General features: G+C 40.9%; 1 protein-coding gene across 2 annotated transcripts in view; it reads left to right on the top strand.

Annotated features, from left to right (window-relative positions):
* LOC122861584 (dihydropyridine-sensitive L-type skeletal muscle calcium channel subunit alpha-1-like) overlaps window positions 1–14386 on the top strand; it is a 147575-nt gene that overhangs the window by 69965 nt on the left and 63224 nt on the right. For both annotated transcript variants that reach the window (XM_044166206.1, XM_044166216.1), the window contains 8 exons: window positions 5287–5416; window positions 5526–5585; window positions 6356–6462; window positions 6644–6731; window positions 6821–6928; window positions 7037–7089; window positions 12077–12223; window positions 13167–13368. In XM_044166206.1, the coding sequence (XP_044022141.1) occupies window positions 5287–5416; window positions 5526–5585; window positions 6356–6462; window positions 6644–6731; window positions 6821–6928; window positions 7037–7089; window positions 12077–12223; window positions 13167–13368 (895 nt within the window). The remainder of the gene's footprint in view (window positions 1–5286; window positions 5417–5525; window positions 5586–6355; window positions 6463–6643; window positions 6732–6820; window positions 6929–7036; window positions 7090–12076; window positions 12224–13166; window positions 13369–14386) is intronic.

Here is a 14386-nt window from a genome sequence, read left to right as displayed (position 1 = left end):
CTACATGGTTCTGAGTGCATAACCTGGTTATTATCATGCTGCGTCACCAGTAAAATCTGGATTAACCACAAGGTACTAATTACTAATTCAAGAGCACAAATGATTATTTTTTTCTCAGTTACATCTCCCAGGCTCCGTAGTTCACAGCTGGTGGGAATGTAAATACGTATTGCTGGCAGTTGTGTTGCTTGATTGTGGCTTGTTAAAAGGCCCATTTGTGCAGTGTGCGTTTGTTGGTCGCAGTTAAATTTTGATTCTCACGTGGCATTCAAACACGTGGCTATTTCAGGGTTTTGTGTGTCAGCAAGAATAATGTTAGCATAAAGGCTACAGATTCATAAGAGAAATTGAGAACATGACGTGTACAGTTTAGATGGCTCAAAAAGCAGAGCAAGAGGAAGTTAACTTGGAAGAAAGTATGGCAAAACTGGCTATAGCAGTACAATTGGTGGAAGCTCTTGATTTAGAACATTATTGGTTAGAAAAAGAGAAAGACAAGGAAAGAGCAGATAGATAAAAGGAGAAAGCTCAGGAAAGGGCCTACCAGGAGAAAATGGCCCAATGGAAGTGGAGAAAGTTAAAGCAATGAGGTGGCATCCTTTGCCTGTCAAGCAGGAGCCCTTTGCTCATATTATGATAGATTGTATGGTGCCATAAGTCCAAATATGGAAATGAATGAATAAATGAACTATAATGGATGTGGCCACAATATATCTAGATGCTATTCCGCCGTGTATCATCTAGGACAACTCAATCATTGCACAGCTGGTTAGATTCTTTTCTTGGGCTGGCTTTCCTCTTACCATCCAGTCAGACAGCAGGTCAAACTTTACATCAAACCTTTATCAGCAGGTTGTGGCGGAGTTGCAGGTAGTCCCCAAGTATTCGTCTCCTTACCATCTTCAGTCGCAGGTTGAGGTACAATAAGAGGTCAGTGCAGCATACATTCAATCCAGGAGACCTAGTGTTGCTGTTAGTCCAAGGGCCATGTGGCTAGATGGGGCCTGGGTTTATGGGTCCATACAGAGTGTTGAAGCGTGTTGGGGGAGGTGACTTATGTAATTATGACCCCAGAATGCCAAGCTAAAACCACACTGTGTCATTTAAATGCAATGAAAGTGTGCAGATTTTGTGAGATTGCGGTGGGTTGCAAGATGCCTGAAGTGGTGGAGGAAGAGGAGTTTGATTCTGGTCATTCTACCCCAGATATTGTGAGTGCCAGGTTGTACAATACTCAGGCCAGTGATGATTTGCTACCAACCTTGGTCATTTGCAGGAAAGCCAAAGGCAGGATATATGCAGTTTGGTTGATGCCTACCATGCATTGTTTTGTGGATGTTCCCGGTCACACTGGTAGAGCTGTGCATGATGTCTATGAAGGAGATGCAGTTCCCACAAAACAACATCCATATCAGTTTTCAATGCATAAGAAGCAAGTAATCCAGAAGGAGGTGGAGTACATGCTTGAAATTAGAGTTTCTGAAGCTACTAATAGTGCTTGAAGTTCACATGTTGTGTTAGCTGCTCAGAAAGAACAACAGATTTTGTGTGGACTTTAGGAAGGTGTACAGTGTGACAAAGGCTGATGCTTTTCTTATTCCTCATCTCAAGGATAGCATACATTAGGTTGGAAGAGCAAAGTAGGCCTGTCACAAAGATGAATCTCCTTAAATGGTATTTTCAAGTACCACTGACCGACAGATCAAGTGAGATTGCAACTTTTGTCACACATGATGGTCTTTGCAATAGTTCTTCCTTTCGAAAAACGCACCCAGTCCAGCATGCTACTGTATTTAAGGAGAGAATAATTAGTTAACCGGATTCAGCTGTGCCAATTATCTCTCCTTGATGCTGCTCACCTGAGCAACTCCACCACCTCTCCCTCTGCAGCTGACAGCTACTCATACCCACCTCCAGCAGCAATAAAAATTCTGGATACTAATTGGTATGTCCTTAAGTGGCTGCATATGAGGTGAGGGAGAGAAAGAGGGAGGATAAGAGAAGCCTTTACTACAGTCGATGTAGGTGAGATTGTGGTAAAAGTTGCTCAAAAACCATAACTGGGAAGATGTCTTTGTGTAAATTATCTTGCGTTTATGACAGTATGGTGTGTTTTAGATGTATGTTTCTAAATGTTTTTATACCCACTTGGTACTTAATTTATTTTCTGACCTGTATTATAGTGTACTATATTTTTTGCTTAGTACTTCTATTTCTGTGTGCACTGACGTGATAGTGAGCTGCTGTAGCAAAGAGTTTCCCCTCGGGGATCAATAAAGTATTTCTGATTCTGATTAAAAGGAAAGAAAATAAAGAAGATATTGTCTGTTTTTCCATTGTTTGTATGTTTGTTTGTATATGAGGGAGGGAATACCATGGTCACTGGTTGTCATTCATCATTTTTTGATGCCAAGCTTCAAGAGGGCAGGTCTTATCTAATTTGAGCCTGTCAGAGGGCAGATGCCAGGAGATGACAGTAGAGATATCGATGCATGAGAGTGGCATGCTACTGTTAGCAGCTTTTTGTTGAGTCTGTGATGGAGAATGGATGATAACCCTCATCTCTAAAATATTTTGGTTTGGTTTCTGTCTGTGTCTAGTTGTTAACCTCAATGAACTATAACCAACAGCTCAGTGCACAGTTGGCAACACAAGAAGACGTGAAGTGGAGCGGCAGCAGAAAGCTAGTCAAGTTCACCGGGGTTCAGTTAAGGCCAGCATCCACTCCTGTTGTTGGCAAGTGAAGGCATATGTTGTGGCCTGTTAGTAGCTGGTATAGTGTAAATCCCCTAGACCTAACAAGAAAACATTTAACCAGTTCTACCTGTGCCATGACAGCTAGTGTGTGTTCCCAAATCCTCACTAGTGTAGAAGAAAAAATATAAGTCAGGTTCAAAATTGAAGAAAATAATCTTTACTTAAAGGTCCAGTGTGGAGGATTTAGTGGCATTTAGTGGAATTGCAGGTTGCAACCATCTGAATAGCGCTCGCCTCACCCTCCCCTTCCAAGCGTGTAGAAGAAACTACGGTGGCCGCGAAACTTGCAAAAACGTGAGGGCCCTATCTAGAGCCAGTGTTTGTTTGATATAAAGGACTTATTCTAAGGTAATGAAAACACAAGGATTCTTATTTTCAAGTGACTATAAACTAATGAAAACATACTTATGAATATTATATTCCATTTCTGCCAATAGATCCTCCTAAATGTTGCACACTAGACGCTTCAGAAGAAAACAGATGGTTATGATGAGCATTCATGCAGCATGGAGAGAAACACACATACAGGTTGCATCAGCATTTCTCTGCTCTGCATCCTAAGAGCAGAGAATTTATACCCTGACTAACAAATGTTTGTCTGAGATGACCAAATGGCTAATACATAGGCAAAAGGCAAATTGGATTCTGGGCTTTCCTGGATAAAACAGGTTACATTTCAGTGTAACCTAGGTTGCTGTTTTAATGACAAACGAGCAAAAGGTGGGAAGCGTCTGAGATTCTAGATCAAGTTGAGTTCCCATGTGAGTTAAGGTGTGACTCCTCACAGGGCTGGCCTGGGCTGGGCTCTCCTCACAATACAAGAAATCGTTCCACTCACAGGGATCTGTTAATCAATGTAAAATAGTTTGTTTCAATACATTTTACACTTAATGAGTCCCTTTTTAACCAAATAGTTCCAGGTAGTAAAGGGCACCAGGAACTAAACTCAGGTCGATTACTAAGAACTAAATGTTCCCACCACATGTAGATTAGGTAAAATAGTTTGATAACAGATTTTTAAAAATGACACTGGTGTTTCAGAGGCAGAGTCATGTTGTTCTTTGTACTTACTGTTGCATGAGTCTGATGTTTGAATGGATGTAATGAATGGATGAAAAGGAGACATGCAGAGGTGGAAAAAGAGACTGAAAACACGAGTCTCCAAAGTAGAGACATATGCTTAGTGTTTTATGGTTATTTCTTTCTGCTTTAGAACATAATTGCAATGAAACAAATAAATTGTTCTAGAAAGTTAAACTCAAGTGTATCACTATAAAGTTTTTGTTTGTTGTCTGATTGCCATTTATAGTTAAAAATAGTGGATCTGTGTTAACTGTAGATCTGATCAACAAGAGAAGCATAATAGTCATAGTTTTGGGTAATGTTCTCCCTCCCTCTTGTGTCTGGTAGTTTTGCTTCCTGTCTTTGATTGCTTTCATTGGTTCCACCTGTGTCTCGCTGTCTCGTCTCCCCTACCTGAGTGTATTTAGTCTGTGTTCGTCCTTTGCTCTGTGTCAGATCGTCGTCGTATCTCTGTCAAGTGCACTGGTTTCTTGTATCTGTGTGTTCTGGAGTCTTTGTGTCCCTTGTACCTTGCCTGTCTGTGGATATTGCATTTTGCCTGCTCACCGTTGGACTTGCGTTTCTGTTTTGGACTGCTTACCTGCTGAGAGTTGCTTTTGCCCGCCAATTTAGTGTAAGCTTTTTTCGTTAATAAATTACTGCTCTGCACCAGCTCTACCTGCTAGTGTATATGTATGGGTGTTCCCTGTTTCTACAATGTACAAGAAATTGTAATCATAACCTGGATGATCAAATAATGAATTTTCAAACATATCAATAAATTCAGACGCAAATAAGCCTGCGCTGCTGCTAGTGGAAATGTCTCGTGTGCACTGAGGCACACTGGTTAAACTGATCTCTAACAGATCTCTTTATCTCGCTCTAAAAGTCAGCTTCCCAACTGACAACAATATTAGTGACACCGAGTGCTGTTTACTATGTGAATGAATCTGTGAACATGTTGCAGCAGCCTGAGGTTTGTGTTGACCAGTCAGTGACATTTTGTACTTCCTTGGTAGCTAGTAGGCCATTGGAAAATACTACTTCTAGAGCATGGAGTCTTTTGGCTCTAGGAATTATGGCTAAGGAATGAAACTTAGACCCTGGTTCCTCTGGTAGAAATGCAGGTAAGGGTTTGTGAGGTGTCTGAAATGGTTCCTGGGGCCCTGGAAAAAGTTCCTGCTTTGGAACTGGTTTAACGGTGGTTAAAATGGTGCCAACTGGGTTGCCTTGAATCTGCTTCACATGCACATTTCAATACTGTCAGTTAATTAGCAAGGGAAATTCACTCCCCTACATGGCACAGACTACGCTGTCTGGCAAAAATGTTTTCCACAATTTGCCAGCGTCACTTAACTTATAGTTCCTGATGAACTTTTTGAAAAGTATCCCCGCCTGCTGGAGGCATTTTACACATTCTTTCAACATTGTCATTTTTAAAAAAAACATGTATTTTAACCCTTTCAGATTCCGGAAACTCTGCCATCGTATTATCAATGCAACTACTTTCACCAACATCATCCTCCTCTTCATCCTACTGTCATCTGTGTCTTTGGCTGCTGAGGATCCCATCGACCCCATGTCCTTCAGGAACCAGGTGACAAGTGCATGCCTGTCCCATTTTAAACCTGTCCCGTTTTCATTGACAATTTCAGTGTTGTGTGTATATTATAGTAGTATTAATATTAAAAATGTTACATTTTTAGGTGTTGGCCTATGCTGATATAGTCTTCACTTCAGTGTTCACAGCAGAAATTGTGCTCAAGGTAATAACAGGCACCACATTTGATAATGTTGATACAGCTGGTTGACAAATTAAAAAAACCCTGAAGAGGTGTGGAGAAACAGTGACTCCAGATGCTTCATTACAGGGGATGAGGGCTCACTGAATGGTTTGATTATTTGAATAATATGCAATGTCCTTCAGTCACTGGATGTCAGCTCAACTGAACCTATTCTTTCAGAAGAGTTCACCTCTCTGATTAAGTTCCACTAACTTGGAGAATCTGTGCCAAGCAGTGGTGAAGCTGTTCTGGAGATTGTGGTGCAACATCTTTTTTTAGACACTTCTGTTGGGTTTTCCTTTCATTTGTCACTCACATGTATTATAATGTAATGAAATCTTGGTTCACCAACCATAGAAATCATTGGAACCCACAACAGCAAAACATGACAGACCTAAACAAATTTGCATCCAAAATCACTTCACTCAATCACTGCAAATTAAAAGTTTAGTTTTTTCATTCAGATCCCATTACCTACTGTATTGTAACAGTAGCTACTCTTCATAGGGTACACAATCATGTTTTCAAGAGGGAAATAGAGTGCAGAGGAAGATGTCTCTAAACCTAATCCCACATTGTAATTCATTCATTTTAATTTAAATTGAAGCACCAAATTCTCTGAACAGTTCAGCCAAACATATCATGTCAAAGGCAGTGTTAATAGTTTTGAGATGCAATAATTGTTTATAAGCTATACATTATACCTGCAGCAGGAACACGTCTTCATAATGGATAAAATTCATCTTTTTCAGATGACAACATATGGTGCCATTCTTCACAAAGGGTCTTTCTGCCGGAACTCTTTCAACATCTTGGATCTTCTGGTGGTCAGTGTATCTCTCCTCTCAATGGGCATGGAGTAAGTGGAGTCTAGAGATGTTCTGACTGACCTCCTTTCTCATGCAAAGAGCTTGTTGACTCTTGGCTTTGATAAAGCAATGCCACGTGCCATCACACCATTAGACTAAACAACAATATGTTGCCAGAGCGTAAAAGTGATACATCAGTCAATGTGGTGTGCCTGTGTTTGCATCATCTAGATCCAGTGCCATCTCAGTGGTGAAGATTCTCAGGGTGTTAAGGGTACTTCGGCCCCTGAGGGCCATCAACAGAGCCAAGGGACTCAAGGCATGGGATATGTATAAGTAGACTTGCTGTTTTAAAAATGGCCTCATACCATAATGGATTCATCATCTTTTTGTAATCTGTCGTTGTAGCATGTGGTCCAGTGTGTATTTGTTGCTGTCAAGACCATTGGAAATATTGTACTGGTCACCATGCTACTGGACTTCATGTTTGCCTGCATTGGAGTCCAACTTTTCAAAGTGAGAGGAGAAGGAATAAAATGGCATACTGTTGCATAGTATTGTGTTTGGTAATGTAAATAACCTTTGTCTATCTGCCTCATAAAAACACTTTTGTTGCCTTCCCAGGGCAAGTTCTATGCCTGCACAGATCCTGACAAAATGACTGAGGACACCTGCAAGTAAGGACTTTCTTGTGTTTATCAGAACAGTGAAGCTGCGTAATGCTAGATCTGGAAAGCTCTATACAGTTTGTTGCTCTCTTTTGGTGGTGTTGATTTAAAGTGACATTAAACTTGGCTTGGCCTCTGCTATGTATTTTGTGTACAAAATTATTCAAAGACAAAAGTAATTCAAAGTGATATTAACTAAATTTGACAAAACCTTCAGTACAAGGCACATTTGACAACCTGTTACTAAAGGTCCACTTACTAGCTTTTTCCAGGGCTTTTAACCTCATCTCAGGTCTGCATCAGCGGATTCAGTTTTTTTCTCAGTTGTCATTGCGTGACTGAGAGCAAGACTGAAATGGTGCGACAGATCACATGTGACAGCTGTGGGGAACATGACATCAGTGAAGCAGCAGCAGCTGGACAAGAGACTGACTGGACATAAGACAAGCTGCTCACAGCATCCACTGGGAAGTGGTCAAAGGTTTTCATTGACCAGGAGTCAGTGGATGGACAGAAAGATCAAGGACATTCACTTTTGACACCGGAAACTGAAGGTGCTTTACATCTGGTTATAGCTCCTCGCAGGCGGCGGAGCTAGGCTCAGCACAGAGGGGGCGGAGGATTCCCAAGGGGCCCTTCTGATAAAGTCATTTTAAAATTCACAATTGTGAAATAGCTCATATACCCTATTATTATAGCATTATATGTTTATAAATTTAGTTTATTATTTTTTTTCCAGAGCTTCCCCCGCATACCTCTAGAGGGCCCAATGGTACGCCTACCATTGTTTGAGAAATTAAAAAATACTGGTCAGGCACAGCTGAATTTGTATGCAGATGCAAGTAAATTGTTCCACCAGTCAAATTGAATTCAATTAGAATTATGTAATAACTCAAGCAAACTGTTGGATAAAAGGTTCAGTTGCCCGTCCCTAATTAGGTATTGTGCTCCTGTTCAGAAAGTAAGACCACCTTGCTCTATGCTGACTGTGATATTCTATCATGAAAAGGTCTAGTCTGCCATGTGGTGGGTAAATTCAACTGAAATTAATTCAGGCACAGTGCTAAAGCGGCAACTGATTCCGCCGGCACAAATACGGCTAGAAACTGTTTACGTTCAAAACAAATTCTGTCACTTATCCTGAGTTTTTCAAAGGAATCTTCAGAATATTCTTGTTTATCGTAAGGCCTAGTATGAGTTCCAGCCAAAGGTTCAGTGCAATCATAGAGGTCTATCATCCATGTTTTATTCCAGTTCATAAGGTAGTAAATTATGCATGACCTACAGTAGCGTCTTCATAGTCTTACTGGACTTTGATGTGTGGCTGCTGGTCCCAGTTAAACTGCCAGACTAACTTTCTGGAGGACAGGAGTAAAGAACAAATATGGCATCAGTTTTGAGACAGTCATTTGTTAAACACAAAAGCATAAACAAAATGTTTAATTTCAGATCAAGCTTACTTCAGGTGAACATGTGTTATTGTCTGTCTCCTAATAACCTACATAGAAAGGGAAACCTGGCTCTTATTATTTGACACTTGTCTAACTAACATTTATTCTTTGACCTAAGACAAATACTACCAACCTAGCACTGTCAACGGTATTCATAGCCTTTGGAATGAGGGTTAGGACTTTGTCCCTCCTAAATCTTTACAGCATAAAAGCTCTCTCCTCCAAAACATATTTAAAGGTCTGGAAATGTCCTGGTCACGGGCTGGACGGAGAGTGTAATTAGCAGAATGGAAAACACCCCATCTTTGAACAGAGACAGAGGTTACCATTTCCCTCCATATAAGGCTACCTGTTATGTGACTGAAGTTCCATATTTAGGCCATGTGATGGCAACTGAGCAAACTCCATCCACTGATGAAGCCTATGATATGTGATTGAAGGCTCTGGAAAAAGTTAGTAAGTTGACCTTGATTAAGATTATCTTGTCAAACTACTGTTTCCAAGGTCAAGAACAAATATTCAAACGTATAATTTTGTACATCAAACTTAATCAAAACATCAGACAGGCTTTTACTGTGCTTAAAATTAGTCGTAATATAAATGAGTTAGTTCTGTCTGAAGAGCGGAAGCTTCACACAACACTAGTGGCACTGTCTTTACCAGATACTCTTTATTTGGACTTCATTAAAAGGGTATCTGCAGGTCTTAAAGCATTGACTACAGTTTCCTCAAGAAAAGGCCTTTATAAGTTATTAAAAAGCAGGGCTGCCAGCTTTTCAGTTTAATTTGCAGTGAGATTGGGTGTTGTTGCATTTTATGAGCAGGCCTTCTGTGACATTATCCACCGCAGGGGTTGGGGTCATCACTCCTCAACCCCCAGGAATTTCGAATACCATTTTCTGCATTTCTACATTCTTTTATCATATTATCTACTATTAAGAAGCAACACATTATTATTTAAGATGGCTGTCATGCTCAGTTTAATCATTCTGCCAGAAAAGGCTGACTTACTCTCTGCATGTTTAAAGGTTCAGTAGGTAACTTTTATAAAAATAACTTTTTGCCATATTTACTGAAACTGTCATTATATCCTGACAGTAGTACATGAGAGAGATGATCTGTGAAAAAAGTCAGGTTCCTCTGGCTCCTCCTAGTGCTCCTCGTGGCATTTGCAAGAATCCATCATTTCTGAACAAAAACAACCAATTGGGGCCAGGAGTCTCTCACGCAGTGTGTCTCACTGCTCTTGCACACTCTGCGCAGCCTCCCCCTCCCCCTGAGTGAGTGTATGCTCTCACTCAGTCAAGTTCCATATCTTCAGCGCGAGGCTTCAGGAGTTTTGATGAGAAACAACCACCAGCAATAAAAAAACTGCCCATCCTTCCTTTGCCAGCAACAGCATACGGTACAAAACACTGTGTGTGAACACGTCCCGGCTCCACATGGAGCTTCAGGCTCATTATGTTCGTTGCCATGGCGTATGAGTGGCAAAGAGGCATGATGACAAACAGTGTGGAATAACTTCTGAGTGGTGTGTGTGGTATACTAGCCTCTCATCCCGCTGTTAGATGCTGTCGCAGCTGCCTCTGAAGCCTGGGGCGCTCTGCCCTGGGGCCGCGAAGCACTGGAGGAGTGTCTTTGAGCGGCGAGAGAGACCGGGGTCTTGGCGAGGCTCCCACCGTGGAGAGCGAGCCCAAGGCATGAGGTTTCGCAGGGCATGCGGCTCCTTCTGCTGCCGTACGAAGCTGTGGGTTTGGTGGGAGGAGCTTAGCGGAGTGATACGAGAAGCACAGAGAGATGTGGAAGGATTTCCATTGTGTATGTTCAATTGCTGCAGCTTTAATCCAGAACCCTACTGAACATCACATGCTGTGGAATTCAATTAGGGATATAAGCTATACTAAGAAGTATAGAACTGTTAGATCTATGGCACATTATTTTGGGCCCTATCAACAGATAATGTTCCATTTGCAACTTCAGTCACAAGATAGAAGAAGAAGAAATGTATCAAAATATGAAATATATATAATTTTAAGAAGTCACACACTGTCAATAGTTTTACCAAGATCTGGTAAAAATGGATGTTAGCTTTTTTTTACGTTCAGTCCAGTGTCTAGTACTCTTTATTACGAGGAACATTATGATTATACCTTTTCACTGTAACTCAAAATACATGCCTTTTTTACTCCTTTTTATAAATATACAAATAAAAAAAAAAACATTGTGTAGCCACCATCTAATTGTCTTAAATGTAATGGCTTATATAGAAACATAATCCTTCTTACCTTCATGTATCCATACTTAACTTTTACATTTTAAGATGGTAAAAGACATCAGTTAATTAATGACAGAGAGAGATTAATTCATCAAACTTGCTGTTGTTGGTGACGCTTCATTTTTAAACATTTTCTAACACAAAACTACCAGTAACGTTACCACTCTGTCACAAACTGCCTGTCACTCACAGCACAAGAGGGGACCCACTTGATTAATATCCCGGCATACGCTGGTGTCGTGTCAGCTGGGCGGAGTTGATCCGTGGCGCGACATTAACAGCTATACTTTGTTTTTTTCCCTCCCCACTGCGTCAGAAAATGGACGTGTTGCGTGAGAGCGTGTGAAGTGTCCATTGTGTGAGTCTCACGGTCCATGCGTGAGAGTTGGCAGCCCTGTTAAAGAGTTTTTTTTTCACAAAAGTCTTAAATATTTTCTCTTGCTGTAGGCAGCAATATTCGCTATAAAATGTTTTTTGTGTCTGATTGTAGGCTGTAGGGAGACATTATACACTTAAAAACTAAAAGTGAGATTTTTGCTGTTAATCATTTTGTGGTTTTTCAGTCTGTACCATCAAGCCTATAGCTAGCCCTGCTCGGGACTGTCTCTCATGCAGTGGGTGAGGCAGTCCCGAGCATGGGACTATGGTTCCCATAGAAAAGTGAAGCACAAGGGGAAACAATGAGCCCATTCCACACTCAAAAACAAACTCTGACTAGTGAGACAAAGGTGAGATTTATGCTTTATCTGAAGTGCTTTCAAACAGTTTTACAAAAGAAAAGACTTAAAAGCATGGAAACTAATTTGTTTGTTTGACAAATGTACATCTGGTTAACTTCCTCACCGCTTCCCTAAACTTTTCTATGGGAAAAATCCATGATAGTGTCCCATTCAGTGGATAAGACAGACCCAAATGGTGCTAGCCTGTGTTACTACTGCTAGCTACAGAAGCCACAAAGCTCATCATCTCATAATATGCAGGTGCCAATTCCAGCCATAACGTAAATGAACTTGTATGCAACTTATCCAGGTCCAGATCATATTAATTTAATTATTGATATCATTAGGAATTATTGTTATATACTGCTGGAAAGTACTGAAAAATACTTTAATCAGTATGACCGTGAAACGTGTTAAATTTCATTCATGTGGTGTTAAAAAGTCTTAAAAAGTCTTTTAACTTGGTGAACTCTACAGAAATCCTGATTAAGGTTGTCTTGACTGTAAACCTGCATCTCCCCTGTCTCTTTCCCTCCCACTTTGTGGCTCAGAGGCTGGTATATAAAGTACCAGGAAGGAGCACTTCATGAAGTGGAGGTCCGTAAGAGGGAATGGACCAACTCAGAACTAAACTTTGACAACATCCTCAATGGCATGCTGGCTCTCTTCACCATTTCTACCTTTGAAGGATGGCCAAAGTGAGTCATAATCTGTTCTGTGCCAATTCTTTGATGGTTAAAATTCAGTAATCTGCTGTAAGCAGCATCTACCCACTGTATATGTAGTTAAGTCACTGGTATGGGATAATCCACAAACCACTTTTTATTGATTTTGGGTATATTCTTTTTTTCTGTCTGTATATTAGGTAACACTTTAGATGAAGGGGTGTGCATAAGACTGACATGACACCTGTCATGAAAATGAAGGAATCTTTATGAAGGTTTATGACTGTTGTCATTAAGTGTCTTTTGGTCTATTATGTCACTTTTAATGCAAAGTTGACATTGTTTTAGATGTCTTTGTTCTGACAATTTGACATTAACCAAGAAAACATAACCTGTCATAAACATGCCATAGCAGACCTAATTATCAAACTTAAAGGACCTATTTATGTGGTAACATTACATTATACTTTCATATGGTGACAATGACTGTCATGAGACCATTATAACTTTGACAACAGAATACAGTGCCAAGGTGATTTATGGAGTTTCCTGATGGACAGATAGCTTTACTTGTTGCTAGTTAGCTTACCAACCACATAAGACAGTATAATGTAATGTGAACACATAAAGCTAAATAGTTTCTTTACTAGTTTGATAATTAGGCCTGCTATATCATATTTATGAATATATTTATTTATGAATTTATGAGTTATGTTTTCTTGGTCAGTGTCAAGTTGTCATAACAAAGACATTTCAAACAATGTCAACTTAAAAGCATTAAAAGTGACAATGACACATAATGACAGTCATAAAGCTTCATAAAGACTCCTTCATGTTCATGACAGGTGTCATGTCAGTCTTATGCACACCCCTCAAATAAAGTGTTACCATATATTGTGAGTGTGGACTTGTGTGTGATGTATTTTGTATTGTGTGTGCCAACATGGGGCATGTCTTTTTTTTGTTATTTACCCAGGATACTATATAAAGCCATTGATTCAAACTTAGAGGATAAAGGTCCAGTGTACAACAACCGAGTGGCCATCTCAATCTTCTTTATCATCTACCTCATCCTTATTGCCTTCTTCATGATGAACATATTTGTGGGCTTCGTCATCGTCACCTTCCAGGAACAAGGAGAGCAGGAATATAAGAACTGTGAGCTGGACAAAAACCAGGTATGTTAAAAATGACTGTAAATGTGCCTGTCTCTGAGAGCAGAGGCCACAGCAGAGAGAATGAAATGGAATATATATATATATATATATATATATATATATATATATAAGCTTTTGTCCTTCACCCTGCGCGGGTGGTCTCATCCTTCGAGCTCGGGTCCTCTACCAGAGGCCTGGGAGCTTGAGGGTTCTGCGCAGTATCTTTGCTGGACCGAGATGTCTGGTGTTCTTCCAGGGATCTGCTGTAGCCACTCCTCCAGTTTGGGGGTCACTGCCCCGAGTGACCTGCAAAAGTGTACGCTCAATAGCAGGGTAATAACAGCAGAGCAGACCCACCAAGGCTGGAAACTTAACAGTACTGGAAAAGTATATGGGAGAGAGAGGCATCACACAACAGCGATGCACAGTGGCTGGTGGCTCTGAGAGAGGACCACAGCAACCTCCCTGAACAGAATCCAGTCACCATCACAGCGGCAGACATCCAAGAAAGAGTCTCAGGTATGAAAAACTGGACAGCACCGGGCCCTGACAGGATCCACCCCTACTGGCTAAAGAAGCTCACTGCACTCCACGAGCGCCTAGTAGCACAAATGAACCAGCACAATCCTGATCCTGAAGGATCCCGCAAAGGGTACAGTCCCATCCAACTATCGGCCAATAACCTGTCTCTCCACAACATGGAAGCTCATGTCAGGCATCATCGCGGCTAAGTTAAGTGGACACATGGATCAATACATGAGCAAAGCACAGAGGGCATCGGCAAAGGAACCAGAGGAGCCAAACACCAACTCCTGGTTGACAGAACAGTCACCCAAGACTGCAGAACCCGACACACCAACCTGTGCTGTCTGGATTGATTACAAGAAAGCATATGACTTAATGCCACACACATGGATCACTGAATATTTGGAGATGTACAACATCAACAGGACTCTAAGAGACTTCATTGCAAACTCGATGAGGCTGTGGAAAACCACCCTTGAGGCCAATGGCAAGCCACTTGCACAAGTATCCATCA

Source organism: Siniperca chuatsi, linkage group LG2, assembly GCF_020085105.1.
Source record: "Siniperca chuatsi isolate FFG_IHB_CAS linkage group LG2, ASM2008510v1, whole genome shotgun sequence".
Lineage (NCBI taxonomy): Eukaryota > Metazoa > Chordata > Actinopteri > Centrarchiformes > Sinipercidae > Siniperca > Siniperca chuatsi.
This window is presented reverse-complemented; position numbering and strand designations above follow the sequence as displayed.